Source organism: Balaenoptera acutorostrata, chromosome 14 (genome assembly GCF_949987535.1).
Source record: "Balaenoptera acutorostrata chromosome 14, mBalAcu1.1, whole genome shotgun sequence".
Classification (NCBI taxonomy): Eukaryota; Metazoa; Chordata; class Mammalia; order Artiodactyla; family Balaenopteridae; genus Balaenoptera; species Balaenoptera acutorostrata.
In genome coordinates this window covers 86,175,148-86,201,164 of record NC_080077.1, presented here as the reverse complement: position 1 = coordinate 86,201,164, position 26,017 = coordinate 86,175,148, and the positions used below count along the sequence as shown (strand labels likewise).

At 42.3% G+C, this 26,017-nt stretch overlaps 2 protein-coding genes across 5 annotated transcripts in view; one reads left to right on the top strand and one right to left on the bottom strand.

The window, feature by feature from the left end:
* COL19A1 (collagen type XIX alpha 1 chain) overlaps nucleotides 1-7,573 on the top strand; it is a 379,271-nt gene extending 371,698 nt beyond the window's left edge. For all 4 annotated transcript variants that reach the window (XM_057528157.1, XM_057528158.1, XM_057528156.1 and 1 more), the window contains one exon: nucleotides 124-7,573. In XM_057528157.1, the coding sequence (XP_057384140.1) occupies nucleotides 124-251 (128 nt within the window). In that variant the 3' untranslated portion in view covers nucleotides 252-7,573. The remainder of the gene's footprint in view (nucleotides 1-123) is intronic.
* Nucleotides 7,574-8,778: 1,205 nt separating this feature from the next.
* Nucleotides 8,779-26,017, bottom strand: part of COL9A1 (collagen type IX alpha 1 chain) — an 84,677-nt gene continuing 67,438 nt past the window's right edge. Inside the window, exons 34-38 of the mRNA XM_057527924.1 lie at nucleotides 25,672-25,818; nucleotides 25,403-25,457; nucleotides 23,499-23,687; nucleotides 18,071-18,148; nucleotides 8,779-9,697 (exon numbers count right to left, since the gene is read on the bottom strand). Coding sequence (XP_057383907.1) covers nucleotides 9,501-9,697; nucleotides 18,071-18,148; nucleotides 23,499-23,687; nucleotides 25,403-25,457; nucleotides 25,672-25,818 — 666 coding nt within the window. The 3' untranslated portion in view covers nucleotides 8,779-9,500. The remainder of the gene's footprint in view (nucleotides 9,698-18,070; nucleotides 18,149-23,498; nucleotides 23,688-25,402; nucleotides 25,458-25,671; nucleotides 25,819-26,017) is intronic.

Below are 26,017 nucleotides of genomic sequence, written 5' to 3'. Positions count from 1 at the left end.
GCCTGCTCCCCAATGGCCCTTAGGTATCGCTGCAGGTGACACTGAGTGACCCACATTGCTTGGAGGGAGGGAGGAAGAGCCATATGTTGACCCGCGTTCTGATGGGGTCTTTTATTTCATTAGCTCCGGGCCTGCCAGGCTTACCAGGTGCCCCAGGGCCCCAGGGCCCCGCAGGACCCAGTGGAAGGTGTAACCCAGGAGACTGCCTGTATCCCGTCTCTCATGCCCGTCAGCAGACAGGTGGGAAATAACCATACCTGAGGAAGATTTGATTCCCAGCCATCCCTCCTTGCTGTTGGAGCTTTCTTAGTACTGTCAGACCCTCATGATGCATGGGTGACTTTTTTTTTTGATGTAGGCCAGACATTAAAAGCAAAAATTGGAATCCTATTCCTATAGTAATGGTGATATCAGCCTTTTAGAATTTTTCCAAATTCATTCCATATGTCTTGTTTCACCATTATTATGATTTTTATTCAGAGTTTTCTATGAAATATGCAAGCAGATCTTATCATTAGTTCTTCAAGAGGAAATGACATCCTATGATTTAGCAGACTGATGGTGATGTACGTTTTATAATCTCATCAACTTGTATTTGGCCTTTGATTTCTGAATTTTAAAGTTTCGGACTTATCTGAAAGTTTTCTTGTTGTTTAAATTTCCTATCATTGCTAAAAATCTCATCACCTTTTTTGATATAGTGCATTGCTCCTGCTGAATGTTTTTTGACTACTTTTTATAGCTTAAGAATTCTTATACCATCCTGTATCCATTCTACTCATGCAGAGAAATAGGTAGGCCATAAGACCTTCACTTAATAACTTATATTTTGGAAGAAAACCCAGGCGGCTGTTTTATCAAGGAGCCCAAAATCCTGCCATAGCCAACTGCTGAAATGATTTTGTCGACTCTGTGTAATGCGCTCCATTCAAAGCAATCCCACCGGCATGAGTATGTCCTGCATAAGAAGGGAGGAAAGAAGTCAAAGCCCAGCACTGTGGCCCCTTCACTGAGTTTCTCATTTGGGAAACAGGAAGCTGTCTTCCCAGGAGGTATCTGGTGGTGAAGGCACCAAGCTGTCTTTGGTACTTTCGAAGCTTAAAGGGCCTCGCAAGGTCTTTGGGCCCCTGCGTCCATTATCCTTCTGACCTCATCACTCTCAGAGTTTAAGAACCAGCCATCAGAACAAAGGATGGGACTTGTAGCGACTGGAAAAGAAACCCCCTTGACCTAGGAGATGAATGTGTGGTGTGAGCAGATGCATATTGCCAAGCCCAGAAGCTCTGATGGAGAATGACGTTTCTCAGAAGCTGCAGCAGGAGGTGCAGGGCAGAGAAGGAAAGCCACGAGACCCAACATGCAACCAGCGCCGAGACCAAAGAGTCCACGCACTTCAGGGAAACAGGCGCTTCCCAGACCACGTCCTCTGACCAGGAACGAAAAGGTGTGATTGCCAACCACATGGCTAAACGGTTCTTCTATTGCCTGGCTCTACATTATTTTGAGAAACTGTTGGTTGAAAAAGAATGGGTTTCCTAGGACACCGAGCATGAGGAAATTGCTGAAATCTAAGTGGTGGGTCCCAGGGATGCTGAGAGCAAGCCCCCGGAGCCCTCCCGCTGCAGGCACCCCATCCCGAGGCCGCGGGGCAAGTTGGGAAAAGCTGCGAGCCGGGTCTTGTGGGGAGCGTTGCTACATGAAAGCGGCTTTGTTCAGATGCACCCAGGGTTTGAACTGGGTTTCACTGTAGACGGATGAACTGCTGGTCAGGTACTGTCTACATGGCCGTGCGTACATGCAACCTTTTCATTATTTCATGTTGAACGATGCTGTATATTTCACTTCCAAGTTTATTTATTTTCTTTTCCAAGGTCATTTTATTTATTTCAAGTGTTGTTAACTTTAAATTGATTTTCTTCTTCATTTTCTTTCCTGTGCAATACCTACAATGGTGCTGTGTTCTAGACTTAACACAATCAGAATATACATACACATTTTCTTAGTAAAATGATCATTTATTTCCCCCCCGCCCCCAAAATGTACAGAGATCTAAAATCTGGTGCTATGTGTATATCTTGAGCTTTTAATTTGTGGAACTTTAATTTGTTGAATTTTCTGAAAGCTTTACAACTCCTGTGCCACTCATTAATTTACTTGAATTTGTCATAAAGCTCAACATTTTATATGTTTTCAAAGATTATTTTTTCAAATTAGTTAATAGTTTGGTTATCCTTTTGCCTCTTTGCTAATCCGGAAGTATTTATTTTAGCATTTTACTGTTTTCATGAACTTTTTTGCTAATGGTGATCAACGTATTTTTGTTTTCTTTGAGTCGATCCCTTCACAGACATAAGAAGACTCGGCTCACTTTCTTGTTTTATCAATTCTGCTTATTTTAATTCCAGAGAATATGTCACGTATCCTTTCTTACAAATGGTATATTTAGGAACCTTTCTTGTTCTAAATTCCATTAAGGCCAGGCTGGTTTATTCCTGTTTCAAGAATCTGGATTTATTCAGCTGGTTTGAGGAGTTGGTGCATGTTACAAAGTAGAGCTGTCACAACGACACAGGCTGTTTTTTAACCACCGGCACACGTGACTCAGTCTACCTGGGGCGTAACCAGGGGAACAGGCTGTGTCACGTGGAGAGAGCCTCTGCTCAGCCACCTGTGTGTCCACCGTCTCATCTCTATACACGAGATGTGGCCAAAAGCAGCAAGAAAGCCTGAGTCCAGCTAACACAACACCAAATAAAGCGGAGATTTGGCAGTTGCCTGATTCTTCTAACAAAAAAGAAAGTGGATACTTAAGGCCCCAAAGTCGGGTGTGAAAATTTCCCCTAACTGGCTGGGTGGTTGCCAGTTCTCTTGTATTGTTTTTGTTTTTTCCATTCCAAAACCTTTGTTTACTTTCACACAGACGTCAGTAATGTCCACAGCAGGGAAGAAGAATGACCACATTTCCTGAATTATCTCTTGTTTGGACTCCAGACAACATAAGTGTTTAAGTACAAAATAATTTTGGCCATGATGGCTATTAAAAATTAAAATTGTGTTTGCCCTATATAAGTTTGTTTGATTTCCAGTCTAACATTTTATACCAAGATCAGTTAACACTGTCAGATAGAAATCCTTCTATGCAAAGAACAAGATATGACTTCAATTAATATTTATGGCCTTTGGAGCCTAAAGGAAAAAGGAAGAATAATTCATGAGTTTGTTCATTGTTCTTTCCTACTGAAGATATTAACCATTTTTTCATAACCATAACAGAAACACAGCCAGTCTTAACCTTTGAAATTTTTCACCTCATGATCAAAGTAATTTAATTAATGACTTTGAAGTATTGATAATCCCATATGCTTATTTCTATGTTTCATGACATTGTTGAAACTTTAAAATTGTAGTCACTTTTATTATAGAAATTCAGTAATTATCTTAAGATGTGTTATCTGTAAAAGATGCCATTTGATGTTTGGGTTATAAAATAATTTTTTATGAATATGTTTTAGGAGTTAAATGAGATTTAGCTTTTCTGCAGTCTTTCTCATCTGTTGAGAACCTGTGATATACCTCCTTTTGTCCACAAGATGGTGTTTAAGGCAATTTGTATCAGAAGAACTGAACAGACTTGCAGAAATACAAATCTAGAAACAGTTTAGTGGGCAACAACTCAGTCAGAACCTTTGCTTTTGCACTTATTCTTTTTTACTTTTGTAAATAATTTCTTGTTAATTTGTGTTTTGTTATCTTGTTTTGTTAATTTATATTTTTCTTCATTTTAAGTATCTTTATGAAGCAGGCACAATAACCCTTGATTTGTTGGCTGTTTCAATTTTATTTCATCAGGGGATTTATATGCCTAGTTAACTTGCAAATTTACTGTTTGTAACTTTAGTTTGTATGCTACCCTTATGTTTTAGTGATTAACATGAAAACCCTCGAGGAATCATCTTACCTTCTAAACAGAATAGAAAGTCTCTTTTGGCAAATAGAATTTGGCTTATCACAAGAAGTAGACCATTTACAGAATTAGACAATGTCCAAATCTCCATATTGTTCAAAGTACTTAAAATTTTACAATTAGATTTGTATAAATATATTTTTCTAGAAATGTATCACTATTTACAAAAGTAAGATAAGGAACACTATTTTTCAAAATACCATTTAAATTTTCCTAACACTGGTAATAATATCCTGATACTGAGAACCTCCAGGTTAAGTTATATGCTTAAATTTTTTCCAATGAAGTCTCAGAATAGTTTTGCAGGTTTGTTCATTGCTCTCGTTTTTAAATTATTTTTCACATTTGTCCGTGTCCACCTTCTTAAGACACACAAGTGTTTATTGTCACTGCTTCCCGTGTTCTTTCCCAATACTCTAGTGTGGAGGGTCAGACCCCTTTTTATACCCCTCTCTCTCTCTCATGGGTTACACGGCCTTCCAAGAGGGGGAGATGCAGACAGAATTGAATTTGTGTCTTTTATGCCTATTACTTCAAAGCAACTTAGCCCATTGAATTGTATTCATTCATTAGTTGCCTGGTAAAGGTAGCATTAATGACATTAAATGTGTTTAACTACTAGCAGTCTCAGGAAACAAGACAAATTGATAACTTCAGTTTTATTGTGCAGTATAGCTGGAGCGGTAACCCAAACATTTCACTCAGCCAAATCATGCCAGGGTAACTGGTCAGGCTCGTTAAATTGAATGAAGATCCAGGTGAACACAGAAAACTCATCCAGAGAAGCAGACCCAGAATAGCAAAAATTTACCTTGAAGATAAGACAGGCTTATAAAACCAAGCTAAGTCTAAGAAAATCTAAATGGAAAAAATGTCGTGTTCAGAGCCAGCAGTGAGTGATACAGGTTACAGCTCAAAGAGTCACCTACCTGCTTCATGAATCTGTCAAAAGAGAATACTAATAAAGTAGGAGATTTCACTAAATTTGGGGGTAGTTCAGTAAGCTTTGAGTTTATCAGAAGGGTGTGTGTCGCTTGACGATTATAAGCATATGGGTATAAAGATGCTAATTACATGACAATTTTTTACCTGACTGTATTATTTAAAGTACATTTTAGGGAAAAATATTTTTCAGTGTATTAATGTATTTAAATTCAGATTGTTTTATGGCATATTTTATAGCTATTTATTTTTAAGATAAGATTTAGGATGCATTCTTTGCCCATTTTGTTTGTTCTCTGTCTTACCTCATCAAGCTCTTTAATTCAACATACTGATGTGAAGTGGAATGGCGCTAGTTTTATGCTAGATCCCACGTGGATAGAATGCTTTGAGGCCTAGAGTCCTGTATGTTCATGATGCATAATGAGCTTGTCCCTTATCTCAGCAATAAAGGATTTGACCATAAATCGGGGAATTCTGAGGTGCCGTTGTTAACAGCATCTCTTCTTTGGCTGAAGGCTCACATTTCCATCATTCTGATGGGTCTCAACCACAGGGCAGCTGCAGAAGCACTCACATGCCCCGCGTGAGCCACATGGATGCCCGAGGAACCTGCAAATGGGCCTGTTGCAGGGTTTGGCTCGACACCATGCTGGTGACAAACACTTACGTTTGTCACATGAATCAATGCTTAGGTCGTAATAATTAAGTTTATAGCCCATCTCCAGGGCAGCTCATAAAAAGCTTGGTCTAATGATTTCGGATGAGAATTAAAAGCAGAAATAAAGGTCAGAGAGTAGTAGCCAGGCCTTTGTGACTTTTGTCCCACAAAGTGATCTCCTCAGTAAATCACGTGGGCTTGAGCAAGACAAGAAATGTCACAGTTAACTTTTCTCATAAACATAAGCTCTTCCATCATGAGTGACAGGCCAATTGGCGACAAAAGGTTAAATACACAGCATGTTTCCGTAACTGAAATGAATCACATGAAAACATGCCAGTGGATTTAGATGTCCGCCTAGACTGGGAAACGATTTATGTAGTTCTTAACTGTCCTGATCCTCAGGTCCCCTTATGACATAGTATATAAATTTACCGTGTGCTAAGATATCTCTAAGATATTTTCAAATCTTTTCATACAAGAATTTTCAACTTGGAGGTCAGAGACAATTTCAAATAAATCTTAAAAAAAGTTAGTTTCTTGGAGCCAATTTCCATCATTTGTTCTCTCTCTGGGTATTCTTAGAAAACTTGGCGTCAAGGGCAAGATGTGAAGGCATTGTTAAGGGGAAAGTTAGCATGGATTCCCATTTATTACGATTAAAAATAGGATCGGTCAGCATCCTCTTTCTGATAATCAGATCTAACAAATACATTACAGTTCCTCTAGTTAATCATTTAAAGAGCATTTGGGCATGTGTATTTATAGTCATACATTCTTATGGTAAACCAATTTTGATTTAATATTTACCGAGCCATATGCATGACTACTGCCATGTCCTAGATCACAAGCTCACTAACAAAGACTCAGTACACCGCTGAAAAGTATCTATTTTACTCTAGGAAAAAAACAGAGAGACTTGACGTATATGTATTGAACACAAATGTTCTTCTTCTAAAAATATATTTTAAATAATTTATGTCCATTCCCTGTTTGTAAACAGCAGGATTACTAGTTGGCTAGTTTTTTTTTTTTTCTTAATATTGCTTTTTCACACCTTTTGCCAGGGCTCCCAGAAAATGTTTAAAAGCAATTTTCTTGATATTTGGTGTGATTTTATGTATTTCTAGTGATCTTCCCCCTATATTGATCTATTTTTAAACTCAGAGATGTTGGATATCAGAGAGGCTGTAATAGCCAAAAAATTAAATACTACAATCAGAGGTGATCTTCTAAAGCAGGGATTTACATTCAGCTTATTTCAGGCTGCAAGTAAATCAGATTTTATTTATGATGTTTAAGAATAGCAATATTCGTTTAGTCAGCTTGAAGTATTAAGTGTCCATAAATAATCACATCTATCATGAAACTGATGTGACTACTCATTCATACTCTTCGGCTAGACAAAGTCAGTTATCCCAAACTATGCCAGGCAATTGATGTGCTCCATCACCCTGGGAAGTGACGTCCATAGTTTTTAACCAACCTGTCAGATCTTTGGGATGAAAATCAGATCACGATGCCATAGAAGCACTGACTGGAAATAAATCATTTGCCCTTGAGTAAGTGACATGCCCGTTTTCTAAACACCTGTAATTATTCACACACTCTTCTCAGCAACTCTGACACTTCATCCAACTTTGAAAAATATCCCAAAGGTTTTGAAGATTTCTGTTTTGCTAGAGAGAGAGATTTGGTCTAATTCAGTATTCATCAACTCTCTTTCATGGAGAGGATTTGTGAGATGCTTTTCTTTGCAATTTCTCAGTCAAGTATTTACTGCTTCTGTAAACTATTTGACCGAACTGGATTTACAGTGGATTGTTCCCACCATTTGGAATGTGCTCATTTTGCCCAATCTCCCTGTAAGTGGTTGTTTCCAGTCTTGCTGTATCTGTGAAGCTTGCTGTACCGCCTTTTGTATATCAAGTTTGGAAAACAGTTGATTCAACTTTTCTTTGAAATTTTATTTTTTTTAAATTTTCTTATGAATCTGAAAGTATAGAACTGAGAAACATATTTATTTGGTTATCTAATTTTTCTTTTGTTGTATTTGACTATGTTACTCCAGTTAAAATAAAACCACCTTGGTGAAAAGGCAAGGCAATTTCTTTGCATTTATTTGATTATATGCCACAGTACCTGAAAAGGTTTGCCATTCATATGAAGACAATTTTAAGTAGTTATGACAGATGTCTCTGTTTCCAAAGATTCTCTCTTCCCCAAGAAGGAAGACCATCCTTCCCAGGGTGTAAATGGCCCTGATCTATTGCAGCCAAGTTGGAATTATTTCCCTTAAACACAATCCATACCAGAAGCACAGAACTAGATGCCGTGAGCAGTTTTAAAGAATCCCAAGTACAGACTATATAATGATTGATTTCACCAAACGAATCGGGCTAAAGTTTTTAAATGTAGAGAAAGTACACCCGAGGAAAAAAAATGGCATCAAAAATCCTACTGGGGCTCACTCCCCTTGACGTGAGAGAATTGAGTTCCATAAACTAAAAAGATATTGGCTGTTTGGAGCACAGTGCTATGGCCTGGGGCAAGTCAGTCGTACGCACTGTGACATAAAACGAATATATTAAGTCTGATCAATAGTTAACATAGATGTTGTTGATAAAACAGCAGGCCAATGTGATTATGTAAGTAGTAATAAAGTGCCTGAGTGGTCAGGCAATACCTATCTTATTGATAAGAATACAGTGCTTCAGCTGAGCTGCCTTTATAAGAGAAACGGCAAAACACAAATCACTTTTGCATCAGTGAAGTTCTAAATAGGAGGGCGCTAACGCACCATTGAAATGAAGTCAGTGGTTCCACTCCTAGAAATCAAGCAAGGCTAGGCTTAGGGGCCCCGTGAACTCTCTGGCATAGCATGCAAGCAGATTTGCGTATATGCATTTGTGCGTTCTTCTGGGGTATGGGTTCATAGTTTTCATTTCATTTCAAAAAGGTCCATGAAGCCCTCCCCATCTCCCCCCAGTCCCCCACCAAACACATACGTGCAAAGAACTCTGTCACAAAACAACACCCTCGGGGGAACAGTCAGGGCGTTTTAATTTCTCTGTAGAATAAATCACTAACACTATAAACATACGCCTACAGAAAGGAGGAAAGTTTTAAGTATCTAAATAATCTCAGTGACTTTTTTTCATTGAACATGACTATAAGAAAACATGGCAAGAGATCAAGAAACCGTATTTATTGCTTCTTTGGTACAACCAGAGACATTACCTCAAACCTTTAAAATAAATAATCTCATCAATAAAACTTACGAATGGCAGGATGTTAAGATTCCTTCTTTGCTTTCACACAGAAGAGCCCGAAATAGTAGCGGGTTTGGGATACAGTACAGTTCAACAGAAATTCAAGCTGATGCGAGAACCCACACGTGCACCACAGGAACCGCTCCCAGCGGCACAGCTTCCCCGGCCCTCCCGAGAGCCCAGTGATGGGGATTTTGAGCACCAGCTCTATTGACGGTAGTGGGGTTTCTTCACAACTAGTCTGGTAATCACAGAGCTGAAACTATCATCTGAGAACAAGCTCTCCATAAAAAATGAAAATAACTACTGCAACTGAGGTAAACCAAACAGCTGTTTTTGTTTATTGGCTCAGTGGCCCATGACATAACACACACGGATAGCACACGGAAGTTCAAGATCCTGGGGACAGGACTGTCAGTTCACTTCAAGGGAAGGTTTTATTTGTTTGTTTGCTTGATTGTTGACTCTGTGGCTTCACTCCAAGGAAAAGGAAAGAGGATTTATTGAATAGCACCATTGTTCTAAACCTGATGGTCAGGTGGGACTTCTATCAATAGAATAACATTGAAGGTAATGCACCGTCACCTGTGCCCTGGCTTCTGGGGGTGTTTCTCCTCCAACCCCTTCGCCAGGCATGGTTTGTGCAGACAGCTGTGCTGCACTAAGCCTTTGATTGATCTGGACCTTTGCTATTCAATGCCCGCTGCCCAGCCTGTAAGGTGCAGGAGGCTGGCTCGCAGAAACCAGGAGGGCCAGGAGGTCCCGGGGGGCCGGGTACGCCAGGGATGCCTGCCACCCCTGGGGGGCCTCGCTCACCATCCCGGCCATTCCTCCCGTAGCTGGCGGGACCTGGGTCACCTGAAACACACAGAAGATGCACATGTGAGCAGGGGTCCCCTCATGGCTAGAGACGCAGAGGGCACTGGACCCTCCACCCTGCCCGCCGCCCGGCAGCGTGTACAGAGGCCCTTAACAAACGCTTTTAGAAATGACAGAGGATCATTAAAGCAGATGATGATGATGATGATGATATCATAAAATTCCCTCATTGCAGTTGGGTTGCTTCAAAATTAAAAGTGTTAGGAGACCTCACCTCTCTCACCCCTATTTCCATCAGAGGAGCTGAACTGCACAGTATGGTAGCCTCTCTACACAGACACCTACCGAGCCTGGGAACATGGCCATGTCAAATCGGGGATGAACCGGAAGTGCCAAACACATCTGGACTTCGATTTTTTAATAATTCATTAATAACTTTTGGACTTATTACACGATGAAATTATAATATTTTGGACACAGTGGGTTAAATAATTATTAAATCATACTATAGATATACATATTAAATATTATTAAAATGAATTTCACCTGATTCTTTGGACTTTTCTAACGTGGCTACTAGCAGATTTAAAATTATACACTCAACTCATGTGGCTCATGTTGGGTTTCTTTGAATAGGACTCCGCTAGCAGCTGCCCTTATTTCTAGTGGGTCCTCAATTTGCAGGCAGGGAGAGGTACAGCTCGGTGGTGGAAAGATGCAGACAGGTGGCTGGAAGTTCTAGCTCTGCCATTTATGAGTCAGGTGACATCAGCAAGGCACTCACCTCCCCGTCTCTTCCTCTACAGGATGGATGATGCCTGCCTGATAATTAAATTTCGAGCCTGAATGCACCCAATAAATGACTATTAGAATGTTACTGATTCATGTCTCTTAGAAGACCGTGCAATGCACCCCGCAAAGCTCCCGGAAATTCCTCTCATCAGGCACTTTACCCCAACGGGAACTACACGATGTCCTAGGTTTCTTGTGGCCGTCGCTTTCTTTCTTCAAGTCCAGAGGTTGTTTGGTTCACCCACGAACCAGTGAGGCACGGCTCCCGTAACCGAGAGACATTTCTGCTGAATGTTTACTTCATCACACCAGCAGCGCTGTCATACTATTACTGCAAAGGTGGCAATAAGACAGCCGTGTAAAAGGAACCGTCTATGCCAGGATAATACAGTCTTACACAGATCCTCATTCGTGTCAACTGTTTTAACTTGGCTGTTCAACCAAAAAGTTGAAAACCAAATCTATATGTTCAACTATATATTTACTTAGGTTTACTTCCTTTCCTTCTTTCTTGGTGGTTTTTAGTTTTCTTTTCCTATTTTAGTGGTCTTATTACATGTGCTTTTTGTTGGTCTCATTACAGTGATCTGGTCTTATTAAGCTGTCTTATTACATAGCCCACATACTTTTAGAAGGAAACTAGGTTAGAGATCCTGCTTTAGATATAACACCTCATTTTTCCTGCTTTATTTACAATTAGATCCACACAAAGCAACATTACAGGACAAAACATTACTAAGTTTTCAGAGAATAATTATCTTTGGTTCTATACATCTCAAGGCTGTAGACGAGCAGATGTAAGTAATTTCCCTTCATTTATCCCATGAGCTTTCATTTGACTGTAATAAGTTGTGATGAAGCAGATGATTCTGCGTTTCCCTCTCAAGACAAGGCACCTGAGAAAGTCTGTCCCTAATCCACAGCACCCATCAACAAGGCTTCAGCAGAACCGTGCCTTTAGCAGAGCCTGTTCAGATCTCCTGGCGCTGGGACAGTTGAAGGTTAAGTTGATCTTTTAAGGATTAAAAAGATAGCTCAGATATAAATGCATTTAAAAGCTGATTTTCACGCACCCTATCAGCAGAGCTCCCACTGAGACATACCAGGATGCTTAACAAAAATCAAATCAAGATTAGGAGGAGAAAACGCCGAAAGGAGAGGTGGCACATGCAGTGACCACAGGGGCAGGGAGTGTAGGTTGGGATGGGCAAACCGCAGCCCATGAGCCAGCTCCTGTGTTGTAAGCAGTGTCATCAGAACACAGCATGGCCATTAGTTTCCATGTTGCCCCAGCTGCTTTGGCACTACAAGGGCACAGGTGTGGGCGGTAACAGAAGCCACCTGGCCTGCAGAGCTCAAAAAGTATGGTCCTTTACCCAAAAAGTTTGCTGACTCCTGATGTAGTATAGAAATTCGCCCTCTGTCTTCACGGGAGACCACAGACGTAATGGAAGCTGTAACACATCAGGGTTATGGAGACAGCAGGAAGGGCTGAGGCATGCGGTGACCTGGAGAGTGGATGCCAGCATGTCCCCGCTGCCACGGCGAACACGGGCCAGGGCTGCCAGACCTCTGGTCATTTCAAGGGCAACTCAGAAGCTGAGTTTTTTAAATAAATAGCTCTCAGTTTTTAGCCACTAATTTACTTTTTTAACATGTGTAACGCCAGCCTCCTGCCTAAGACCTAAAATTTCAGGGAGTTTATTTTCTACTACACAAGCAATATGAAAAAGCAGAAGGAAAACTTTTTTTCAAGTTGAGTTCCCCCATTTTAACACAATCCAGGAGAGGGTGTTTTCAGTGACTGAGTTTACTCCAGATTCCCGCTCATCCTCCAAGGAAAGAGTGGATGAAACCGTCCTGTCTGCCCTGGATTTATTCTAAGAAAAGCACATCGAGTCCAAGTCTTCCTCTGGCAAACACAGCAAGTTGCCCTTTGGAGCGCTGGGTAAGTCATCCTCTTCCCCCCAGCATTCCCTTTACCCTGTGCCACTCACTGGCGATCCCACTCTCCTGGTGTGTAAACTGAGAGAATGAAGGTGAAATCACGTCCAGAGTCACACAGTCACGGGGCTAGAAAGCGCTGGAGTTAGAAATGCGGGCCCTGGACCCCTACTCCATCCTAACTGTGCTTCCACACCCACTGATTTGCTAACTCTGACAAGGTGCATGCATGAGTGTGTGTGTGTGTGTGTGTGTGTGTGTGAGTGTGTGTGAGTGTGTGGTTTAATTCACTGAGCCTGAATTGACAGAGAGGCAGAAAGAGACACAATAGCCAAGCATTACTAACGATTCTTCTGCAACTCTAACTATCACAAGTGACTAAAGCTATTTTTCTGAGGTTTCACCCTGTAAAAATGGCCAGAGAAAAAAACCAGCCTTCCCATAACAGCTTATGAGTTTCTGGTGAGCCCTGACCCTGGGTATTTACCCTCCAAGGTGCTCTAAGACTATTATGTGGGAGCCAAATTTGGGGGTGACACCAAGTCATTCAGGAAGTCCAGCAGCTGCATTAGCAAATATTTATAAACCACTTTTCAACTCTTATGAGGAAGAGAAAGCACGGACCTGAAGTGTTCTCATTCTGCTTTGCCTACCTCATGGGTGTGTTAGCTACACTAACTGCCTAATGATTACACAGTTTTCTGAAATTTCAAGGACCTGTAAAATGTTATTGCCAAACTTTTCATGATTTTTTTTTTTTTAAATGAATGTCTTGGGCTTCCCTGGTGGCGCAGTGGTTGAGAATCTGCCTGCCAATGCAGGGGACACGGGTTCGAGCCCTGGTCTGGGAGGATCCCACATGCCGCGGAGCAACTATACCCGTGAGCCACAACTACTGAGCCTGCGCGTCTGGAGCCTGTGCTCCACAACAAGAGAGGCCGCGATGGTGAGAGGCCCGCGCACCGCGATGAAGAGTGGCCCCCGCTTGCCACAACTAGAGAAAGCCCTCGCACAGAAAGGAAGACCCAACACAGCCATAAATGAATGAATAAATAAATGAATAAATTAAAAAAAAATTAAAAAAAAAAAATGAATGTCTTGCCATTCTCTGAGCTGACAGGAGAGGGCAGTCGTGTTACACTGACAGAGGCGTATCCTGGCTGGAACATTCTTTGGGACCTAATAAATAATACCTGCTACGAAATAAAAGGGGCGGTACATAGCAGGCTTTAAAAACAAAACAAAACCTGGAAATAATTTTCAGCACTAAGTAGGGAATCTCTTACATTTCTCACCTCGTACCGAGCTAACTTTTGCGGTGTTTGACAAAGCACATGTGTTTAAGGATGTGGTGTGCAAAGTGGCCTGTTTACATAAGATGCCCACAACCGAATAAAATAGTGGAAACGGGACAGCAGTGGAAATAGAGGACAAATGACTACTGCTGCACATAAGCCTAAAACGGGTGTGCCCCTCGCGCTTGGGGACTTTTTCCACTCAGTACTCACAAGTGAATCTCACCTATCTGCAAATTTGGCACAAGAAACCCGGCATGATGTCCACGAGTCAGCTCTAACCTCCGGGTCACATTCACACACGACCGTCACTTAACTTCCTCCTTCCCCCAGTGCATTTAGAAGCACAAAGAGGAAGTCGAGACCCACTCGCAAATATCTTTTCTTCAAATCTCCAGAGTGCCAAGGAACTAGTCCCCAGTGGACCAGGCAGGCAGATAGTTACTGGTGATGAGAGAGCCACATCAAACAACCCACCGAAGGCCTCTGGTAGGAGACGGGAGGTAGGGGCAGGGACGGGGTCTAAGGTCCCAGGGGTCTCGCTCAATGTGGTCCCCACAGCTCCACGAGAGAGGCAGAAAGGGGATCGTGCCGAAATCGGGTGCCAGGATGGCGAGATAGACTCAGCACACACCCGGACCACCAGCCCATCATTTTGTCCACGACGTGAACCTGCACATGTGAACCATGGCCTCTGTCACTTACTACCTGGGAGACCTTTGTCAGGGCCTGTGACCTTTGTGAGTCTGTATTTCTTCAAACACAGAAGGAAGAAAAATAATAATAATAGTCATGAGCTAAAATGGCAGAATGTTTGCCATAAGCCAGGCACTAACTTAAGTGCTTTCCCTGTATCAACACATCCACAGACCCTCCTAGAAGAGTCCATAGGGCAGGCAGGAGTATAAACCACCCCCATGTGCAGGGGAGAAGATGACGCACACAGAGGTGGCAGAGCTGAGAATGAGAGACACAGCAGAGCCTACCCCAGGGCAGCCCGGTTCTGGAGCCCATCCTTCTTACACATCTGCCCTGCCTGCTTCTGGCTGCAGGCGAGAAGCAAGCTAGGTGATTTAGGTCTACATTTAGACAACAGAGCACTACGGCCAAAATGACAGTCCACGTCCTGGTCATAATAATAACCCGTGGTCCGTATTAGGCGATGTACCATCACAGACCCAACGGGCACATAATACTTAACACTGAACAAGCTGAGAGAAGGAGGGGAGACCGAGAACTAAAACAGTCCAGAAAGAATAAAGCAATCCTGACAACTGACAGATCATGAAGGTATTAGTGACCTTTTTTCAAGGATATCAGATGTGTTAGCACCAAGAATGACCAAAGGATCTTCTTTCCATTCAGGAGGATTCAAGTCCCAAATCCAACAATCGGGACAACAAAGGGGGTCACAGAATATCCTGTTCTGCAGGCTCCTTCCTTTACATAAGACGTATATTTACCTAGAAGGTTTCGGACAAGTTCCTGAACACAGCCCTGGTGAAGGTCCCCCCAGGTCCTGAAGTCCTCGTAAGGTCATGTTTGTGAGAGACCAGAAATCACATTCCTAATCACATTCCAAGCTCTACGGGGGAAATGAAAAATGGCCCAGCCTCTCAGTGGATAATGAACTAATGACATGATTTACTGTGACCCAGCACTTTGCATTTGTGATTTGGAGTTGAAGTAGATTTCACGGAGGGAAGGTCCGAGGTGTCAGAGGTGGTGCCGACTGACAGAAGAGTAGCATCTTCTTACTGAGAGCCAGGGGAAAAGCCACAGGGACTGAACTAGGGTCCACCTCGGACCTTCATCTACCTCCAAACGCAAAAGTGCATTTGTTACGTTAATAATAGTACCAGTAACTAACATTTCTTGAGCACCCACTAGAGCCAGAAACTGTCCTAAGCACTCTACATGGATTGATTTTTTCTTTAATTCTCAGAATTAGGCTCTCTGGGAGATGTGATTATTGACCATTATCACTCTTTCGTAAGTGGGGAAACAGGCACTGGGCAGTCAAGAACTTGCCCGATGTCATAAAGCTAGTAAGTGACAGTCAGGATTTGAGCCCAGATGTCTGATTTATGGAACCCAAACTCCCAAGAGTCCACTTTCAGAGGACTCACTTTAGAGGCAGAATGGCCCTAAAAGCTCTTGTTCAGGGGCTTGATGGATTTGGGAAACTGTCATCTGAGTACATTTAGGCGTAGACAAGGGGATGTGAGCTGACCCGAAGCCATAGCCCCAGCTCAGCTCGTGCCTCAAGGAGACTGATAAATATGGACCCTTTGAGCCTGCGTGGTAAAGCACCGAGGAAATTGCACGCTTCAGAAAGCTAGCTTTAATTTTTTCAAGAATAATCTGTAGCTCCGATTTTTCACTAAATAATGTCAAATATCCTCTCAATGAAAATGTAATAAAAGCACAGAAAAAGAAAGACCAGATTTCCAAGTGGTACCAGGAAGGGAGGGGCAAGGGCTGGCAAATGGCAGAAAGGAAACGGAAAAGGGCATGTTTCAGGGTCCTGAACTGGGAAGCCCACGAAGCTTTTTAAGAAATCAGATTTAAGTGTTAATTCCAAGACCAGCTGCAACAAGCTGAACCATTGTCATAAGGGAAATGCAATGAGGGCCAGGCAGAGATGCCAGAGATGCCTTGCCCTACCTTACCACTCACCCGCACAGATGACAGGTGTGCTAAAAAGCAAAACCACCAGTGGAACCCCCTGGGGCAGAGCAAGGACCCAGGAGCACCAGGTAAGCCCGAGATGAGGAATAACGCGCCCCCTCGTGGCAGCCCGGGACACTGCACAAATCCAAGCTGGTCTTTCTCGACCTTCCCATTTTTAAACTCAAAATGGGGTTTATCAACAGATTTTTTTTTAAATGAGTCACCAGAAATGATCATATATTTTTGATAAATGAAAATCGTGCTAATAGTGCAAGTTACTGATCCAAGAACTGTTATTTGTCAACCAAATGCTCAAAGGAGAAATTGTTAGTCTCTCCTATAAATACATAGATAACTAAGTAAATGGTAATGACGATATTTTATCAGCTTTCAAACCTCCTACTCCTACCATTGATAAAGGAGAAGAGCACTCGGTAAATTCTATTTTCCTTTTCTCTCTTCTAGACATCCATCAATGAATCCAGACTTTATTGTTTACTAAAATCTTCTCATCTTGGTCCCATTGAACTCCAACCAGATTTTCTCTCCTTTTCCAATCATAAAGGCTTCCTTTTCCGATCACAAAAATTCATCAGTTTGTGAAAACATCTCGACAGCCCGTGAATCACCGTTTTAGAAAGGCAGTGTTAGAGCTATCTCCAAATGTATTCGTATTTTTTAAAAATTCTTTTAAATGAGAAAGCCAAACCCAGGAGCAATGCAATGGATAATTAGAAAGCAATGATGCTTCAGGCTGCAATTATAGCCACAATTGGCTATGTAAGCCTCCGGCAGAATTAGAAAAACGATCATTTCTTTTGCTAGATTTCCCTCAACCAAGTTTTCCAAATCCACTGTGGGAGTGTGGGCCACTCTCCTGCACAAGCCCCCCCTCCCCGGACTGGTCTCCCTGGAGCTTTGGGGCCCTTCCTGAGCCCTGGCCCAGCAGTGATCAGAGCGTTTGCTGGGAGACTGCAGGCCATTCATGCTCTTCAACTGAACTGGCTTTCTGCCCGCGAGGCTGCTTCTGTGGTTCGACCTGGCAGTCATTCCCAACGTGCGGCAGCCTGGACTCCGGCCACAGAGCAGCCAGTGTGTAAAGAGAACAGACGGCCAGTGAGAGGACCCGGGCTCTCACACAGAGGCCACTTTGTCACCTCGGTCGACCCAGCTGGGATGCGTCCTTGGGCATGATTTTCGTGAGTAGGAATGTTCAGGTTTATTTATTTGGGGATGTGGGCCTCTGGAGGGTCTGGATGCCTGAAGGAGAAGCTTTTAGAATAAAATGTCAGTTACTCCCCGAGCGTCACGAATCGCTGAAGACGTGGACTCGTTTTCCTGCTGCTCTGACTTTTTGGTTTAAAAGAAAAGAAGAGGGAACTCTCAACTGGGCTAGAAGTGGACAGGACCCCATTCATTCAGAATTTTATAACGAGTGCATTGTTGTTGGACCTTGACACTATTTTTTAAAGTATTTATTCAAGAAAGTAATATTTCAAGCCCTGACATGTATTTTCTCTCAAAGAATACAGACTTGATTTACAGACTGTTTAACTCTTCATTAAAGTTGGTCCTGAAAGATGGCCGCCAGCCATTATTGCACATCACATGATAAGCAGAGGTAAACAAAGAGCAATTCTGTAAAATGTGATCCAATTCAGACCACCCACTCGCTACCAAGGTCCCACCCCATCCTGCTCATCCTTACCTGGGAGACCTGAAGCCCCGGGCAAACCTTTGGGACCTCTTCCTGGGGGGCCACGATCACCTCTTTCCCCCATGTCACCTGCGTTTTATTAGAGAAATGTTATTGTTCTATATGTCTATAAAAGTAAAGTTCCATATTTTTAAACTTAAAGCAAAGCCTACATTCAGAAACCAAAAAGTAGGAAGTTGCCACAATGTAGGTCGTAGTAAGTATGTAGCAAGGCAAAAATCAAGTTAATTATATTAAGAGATCTAAGGGGGAAAAAAATCAAATGATCATATCTGTAGATGCTGGAAAAGATATTTGACAATTAAACATGCATCCCTGATACAACAGTCAATAAAAAAAGACTCAGACTATTTGCTTAACATGATAAAGTATATCTATCTCAGCCCTGAAACTGGCATAATGCTTAACAGGAAACACAAAGAGCAGCTTCATTATAGCCAGAACATTACAAAGATGCCCACTTTATCATTATTATTTATTATTTGGTTTGAGCCATCCCTAGTTTCAGATGATATGACTGGTTATCTTAAACCCTAGAAAATCAACTCAAAATCTACTAAAAGCAATAAGAGAATTCAGTAAAGTAGCAAGGTACAAAATACATGGAAATCAATCATTTTCATATATACAAACAACAATCAGTGATAAGATGTAGTGAACAAAGATCCCACTTGTAATAGCAACTAAATTATCAAATAACTAGGAAAATACGTTTAATCAGAAATATGCAGATCCAACATGAAAACAGATACCATTTGTAATAGCAACTAACCATGTGTGTTTGCAAGACAGTTGATTGAATTCAGGGATTCGGCAGCCACAGAACAAAGTTACATGAATTATCCTGGCCCTGCAGAGACCAAACTTAGAAACTTGGCCTCATTAACAAGATGACCTAATACCTTAGTTAACTGGTCCTAAATGACATATGCTGCTCCTAGTACAAGACAAGTTCTACCATCCCATTAGTATAGTAGTATATTATTATTTTACTACATTGTTACAAGATGCAATAGCATTTTGCAACAAATTCTATACATAATCACTTTTTCCATATATTCGCCCAACCTCGTTGAATATCGACAGGTTTGTTACCATTTAAAAAACAAAGTCACGTGCACAACAAAAATAGGAAGAACATCTGTACAACTATCTGCGCATTTGTCAAATAGTCAAAAGTCTCTAATTGTGACATGAATGTTTAAAAGTTACCATACTTTAACTTTAGCTGTGAATGTCCTTGTGTGAACATTTTTATGGTGAATCAACTACATTTTGAAAACAATTTAAATTTTATAAATACTGTGAAAGGATGTAGAGCTCAGCTTGAACTCATACATAAACTAGTTGTTTCTTACACTCACCATCAATATGGCCTTACTGTATTAGGAAAATATGACAATTAGCATTTTTAAAACTAACAGCTTAAGCTCTCTTGTTAACTTAGCAATTTAAATATGTCATCTTGTAATTTCTGAGGCTGGCAATGAGAACGTGCCACATTTTCTGAAGACACGAGATGAAGATTATAAATTAAAATGCAACTTTCACAGCGATCGTGACAGTTAAGCACGCTCTAGCGTGAAGCCGCAACAACTTCAAAATGTTGTTTGCGAGGAGTAAGACCACGGGCTCTTTAAAAGGACTATTTTATATATCAATATATGTTACCAAACTTATAGGAAAAGATGGAAATAATGGGCGAAGTGATGTGAGATTTCCGGAGAGATATGAAAACTCTTAAGGAAAAAAATGGTAATTCTAGAACTGAAAAACACAAGATCTGAAAGTAAAAATTCATTGGATGGGATTGCCAACATATTTGGACACTGCAGAATAAAGGGAATACAGACAGCATGGTGACAATAATAAACAGCACTGTATGATAATATAGAATAACATTTTCTCCAAATTAAAAAAAAAGACCCCTGTCTTAGCTTTGAAACTGGTTTTTGGTGGTCAGTCATGGGAAAACACATTTTCGACGAGCCCCGGGACAGAGCCACACTGCAACCTGCCGCAGCCGTCGTGTGTCGGCTCTGCTAACCCCCAGGGTTAATCTACTTCTTCAAACACTGGTCACGTCTTCCTTCAAGAAATAGGAAACCTGGCTCAGGGAACTAAAGTCCACCTTTGTTAGCCTATTGTCAGAAAAGACATATAAAAAGCTTGTAAAATAAGCTTTGCATAAGGTATGAAGGGAATAGACAGTTTGAATCAAAAAATAGCTCTTTACGAACAGAGTTGGGGAAACTAGAGAAATTCTCATTGCTCCAAAATTGCTATCGATTTCATCTATCTGGAAGCTATAATTGATGCTTCACCTCCAGGTGAGCAGATTAATACTGGAAAAGGTGAGTCTCAGATATGCCCGGTGTACCTTCCCAAGCCTTCGTTAACACGGGGACACGTCTGCTTGACCCCCATTAAAAGATCTAAAAATACACACAGCCCTCCTCAAAGGGACTTAAAATTAACAAACCATGAACATTTAAAAAGAGTATTGATGACATGAAAGACTGCCTTAATCCTAAGTAAAGTGGACTCAGGGCCAGTCAGATGCCTCTCGTGTTTCTGCTCAAGCATCACATGAAATGAACACACAGCTCTAATGCGTTTGTGTAAAAGTGTGCAAAACATGTCGGTGAAAACCAAAAAAATACACAAACATGATGGAAGCTTTCAGTACGGTCTGAGGCTTTTTTCTACTAGCTCCTGTTAAAAATGTTCCACTGTGTTTTTCAAAGTAACTTTTTAGGAAGAAAACAGTGATAGCCTGAACTGTTAAAAGGTTTGGTAAAATTTATTTGTTTTAATAAAACTTATCTACAGAGCAATTTCTCTGGAAAAAGACCCTCAAAGCAACTCTATGGCAAACAAGACTTCCACCATCCCTTCTTTGTTAAGCATGAAAACAAAAAAGCAACAGGTGACAGTGAAACACGTCTCTTCTCTGATTGGTGGAACAGTTAAGTTTCAAATGGTGGAGTGTTTATTCTCAAGGAAAATTTGTTTTACTACCTTTGGGAAGTAGAACACTATGTGTTTTCTACTAAGTAGGACTGCTAATGTATGTGGTGGACAAGAAAGGTCAAGTCCAATTACCTAAAACCATACAGCTCCAAATGTATGACAGCATCGACTGAAATAGAAAATCTGGTTATTCCTTTCTGCCCACACCCCAAATCTTAAGAAGTAGAACTCAGAGGAGATGCTGCTTTAAAGGAACCCAATGCCAAGAAAGGTATGGAGGAGGGCGGGGCGAGAAAGTTCTTTAGCAAAAAGAAAAGAACTATCTCACGTCTAGATTACAGGCTATGTCATAAACACTGCAGAAAAAATAGGAGGAAGTCCCTTGTAACATCGAACTCTGCTTGATGAATGAACTTCGTGCCAGAGACATTTCCCAGGTTCCAAACATAGAAATATATTTTTCTTCCTTTCAAAATAAGGTTCACTACTGGAGCCAACCCAGCCCAACCCAGATACAATTCCACGCTGCGATTCCCAGCTTCCCGGAAAGTGTCCAGATCATGTCACCTTTGTTTCCAGAGCTTCTCAGCCCTGATTGCTTGTTCAGATAACCTGGGGAATATTTTCAAAGCCTGGGGCCTAGACCAAGTCAATCAAAATCTCTGGGAACGGGACCCAGACACGAGCAGCGTTTAAAGCTCCTCGGGTCAGTCCCGTGCGGAGCCCAGGCTGGAGAAGGCAGCCCTTGGCAGGCTCTCCTGGTACAGCAAGTGCACAGACATTTTCCTGTCTTAGGAAATAAGATGGGGCTTCAGGAGCGGGTTCCTACTAACTCAAAGTTAAGATCGGCCCCAAAAATGGAGACTTCCTTTTGGCCAGAGAAAACAGGGCTGTGATCCTCTTGGCCCTACGAGGTGGTCCTTCCCTGGGAAGGCGGGAGCTTGCCTGTCGGGTAAGGACCACCCTGCACTTGGGCATTTCCCCTGCGGGCCCCTCTCCTGAGTTGCTGACTCAGGGGGCCTCTGGTGATGCAGTGCTGCAGGGACCACTCTTTCGGAACCACTGTACTTCAGTTCACTTCAGTGAACTCACCAAGGCAGAGGAGGCATCCGTGGGCTGGGGCACCACAGGGCCAGCCCAGCCAGCAGTCCGCCCACAGCATGGAGCTCCCTAGACTGATTTACGGAGCGAGCGGGGCCCGACCATGGGGAGAGCACCTCCGCTATGGATTCCTGAGCGCAAGCTCAAAGCAGGACCAAGATGAATGAATGGCTGAGGGGTTCTTTCAGGGAAGAGGTCCAGTTCTCTTTAAGGTGAACTTGGAGCTCCCTCCGTATGATTCTGTCCAGCCTCCAAAAACATGGAAATCGTGCCAGGTTTACAAGAGGCCCCAATTAGGGCTCATTTTGTTTTTTTTTAACACGCATCTCTGCACATGCCAAAACAAACAAAAAAAGTAATTAACAACACTGTTCCAGCTGAGGGTGTCGTGAGCCAAACACATCAGCCATTCATCTACAGATCCAGAAAGGCATCTTGCTTGACCTCTGACCATTAGCACCATAATATTTATCCCTAATTGGAGCACCACTGCCTAAAAATCCAAAGTCCCTCTCTTGTTTTTGATGCCACGTTTTTCTGAAGTTCCCGCAGAGAGCTGTCAGTCGCTCATCATGATGCAGAAACTCTGCACTTTTAGTCCCTTCTGTCGACTATCCCAGGCCCACCGGCCCCCGTGCTGACATACTCACCTCATCTAGCAAACATCATCAGAGGCAGCCAGTTCTTCTGCAAATTCTGCAGAATACCTAACGCACTCACAATCCCGCTTTCCTACAAAATGCTGGTTTCCAGGGCTTAACTTGCTTTAAATAAAAGGAGAAGAAACAAACTCCCTCACACCCTCTCACATGTTAAATAAGGAATAAAGTTGTACCTCAGAGCCAAAAATTTAAAAAAAACCAACAAAACTGATATCCAGTGTCACTCTTTAAAAGAAGAGGGAGGCGGCTTTGACTCACGCTGTGATTTTTCTGATGTCCTGCTAACAAATTTTGTTACTTGAAGTAACAGATACAAACATTCGAGGGCCAGTTGCCATCTTAGAAGAGCTCTACAATGATATTAAGGTCTCAAAAAAACAAACAAACAAAACTTTAAAGATCCTTTACCAGATCCTGTAAAGTTTATCTTGAACTACGATTAAAGCATTGTAACTGTAAAAGATGAGCACCAAAAGTCAAGGGACCTTAATTCTGGTATTGGGTCTACTGTCGTCACACACCAAGGTCAAGAAAATATCAAACGATAGTTCTCTAATCTTTACCATCACCACAGTAAAAGAGGTCATCTTCTTGTCTCATAGATACCTGGCACTTTGGACAAGTGAATTCATCTGAAAAAAGCCAGTGTGTGTTCCTGGTTCCACGTGGACAAAATGCCTTACCTTTCGCTCCCCTCAAACCAAGAGCCCCGGGGGGGCCCTTCATGCCCGGGAGGCCTCGAAGTCCCATCTGGCCTGGGAAACCGTTCTCTCCAGGGGGGCCTGGGGGACCAGGGGGGCCAGGCCGCCCGGGGAGGCCCGAGGCTCCGGAGTCTGGACGCTTGAGACTTGCAGCCATCTCAGCAAAATGCTCTAAAAGATAATAAACAAAACAGTCCAGGGAAGTCAGAAACATGAAAGTGATTCGAACGAAAAAAGAACTATTTCGAGTGCCTTTTTTCTAAATGTGTCACCAGAGCTTCAAAACTGCTGGTGAGGCCTGAATAAAGCTGGGTCATTTCCACGGGCTTTCTGCCAGGAAGTTTCACTGGTGCTGCTTTGTTCAGCCCTGCCTGGATGGATCTGGTCCTGCTGCTGTGAGACAAGGGGATCAAAGACCTTAAACTTCAGGGCTGAGCAGTGTCCAAAGAGATAAGTGTGTCACCTGAACCTGGCTGGTTACCTGAAAAGCCAGGACGAAAAGAAAGTGAGCTTCTCAACACAGAAAGAAGTGGACATCCAGAAGCTTCTCAAATGCAAGGACATTGTCCAGAATTAGTACTGAGATACCATTTGAGACCTAGGCTCACGTTTTTAGCTTGAAGATATTAAGTAATATGAAATACCCTGAGGATTCATGACTTTCTATTAATTCTCCTTCTCAAAAGGTTTTCATGCTTGGAAGAGACACCAGACATTAAAGAAAGCCTGCTTCTTAGGAATGGTCACTGCCTGTCTTAAAAATTCATAACTGTGTAGGCTCTTTCAGGAAGCATTAAATAGATTAAGAAACATCCACTAAAACCATGGAGAACAAGAACATTTTCCCATTAAAATAGGGGAAATACTTTAGCGTAATTTTTTTTTTTTAATTTAGGGTATGAAGGAGAAAATGAATTGGAAACACATTTCTCAACAAGATTTTTAAATTGTTCAAATGCAAGTATCCTCAGTTGGCCTTATTTAAGTAAGAGTTAACATAAAGTCATAATTTTCTCAACACTTAATGTTTAAAATGGAAATATCTTTTCAAGATAAGATGTCTGCGATATTGGTTTTCAAATATAGAGGGGACCATTTCATTCTGAAAAACTCTATGATTCTACTAGACAAATTATACTATCTCCTGAACACACAAAAGATGATGTTTCTTCATGATAGAATTGGTTCCAACCAGAATCAAATAATAAATAGCAAACTCCACAGACTTCTTCTGGGCAGAAGTCTGCCAGTTACTTCTCATATAATCTATAGAGAGAGCCTAGGTCAGTGCCAGGTACACACCAAGTGGTAGGATATTAAGAGGGGAAAGAGCCTGAGAATTTGTGTTCCAAAGGGGGAAAAAAAGTGTCTGTATCTGTGTGTGTGTGTGTGTGTGTGTGCATGCTTTCTTGTAAATTAACCCCACTGGCAAAAAAAAAATCCAGGCGAGCCCAGAAAGGTAATATTTTTCCTTGAGGCTATAAGCTATTGCACATGGCGAACCACTGAGTTCAAAAGACATATCACGTTCTATATTACCAATATAGAAAGCATAAAATAAAGATATTTCCAAGAACCTAAGTTATTTAGCCTTTATAACATTCTTTGGAGAGTTTGAAGAAGCCAGATGTATCCAGGAATTATAAAATACTAACATAAAACTAAATCAATGCATTTAAAACGCCAGAACAAAACGATTGAGTCCATAGTTTAAGTATTGAGGAAGTTAAAAATATAAACATTAAAGATGTTAAAAAAGAAACCTATTATTTCCTTAGCACAAACGCATATACCGATTAACTAGAACAGACGTGAAATTGCTGTTATTCAAAATCCCCCCCCCCCTTTAAAGCACGCAAAAAGCCAAGCGGCGATGATTCATTTACCTCGTATGACTCTCATGCAGACCTGCTTAATGTGCTGGTCCGTCGGTGCCCTGCCCTGGGACAGAAGAGACAAAAGCCAGCTTGTACGCCGCACCGCAAAGGGGACATTGTCCAATGGTAAACCGACAGGCTGGGCAAGGGACCAGGTGGCTGGAACCAGAAGAGCTGGCCCCATGCTGCTGAGCCGCTGAGGTCTGGTCCTACCCCCGCGCCCCCTGCCGTGGGATGGAGTCTCCAAAGGGAAACCCCAGGGGCTGCCCAGCACTCACGGGAGGGCCCTGGATCCCCGGCAGGCCGGTGGCGCCCTGTTCTCCCTGCACGCCTCGCGGGCCAGGTGGTCCTCGCGGTCCTTCCTCCCCAGGAAGCCCCCGGCTTCCTTCGGGTCCCCTCAAGCCAGGCTCCCCGGGGTTACCTGCCTGGAACACAAGCGCACGCTGTAAGTCCAGGCTAGACGCAAGGAATGCGTCTGCTTCACGATAATACAAGCGCTGCCATGAAACTGCGGGTTTACTTACGCTCTGTCTCCCAAGATGTGTTTGCTGAGAGCTTACAAAGCCTCAAGGTAAACGCACGTAATGCCACACAGCAGCTCTCCAATCTCTTAGAATTCCAGCT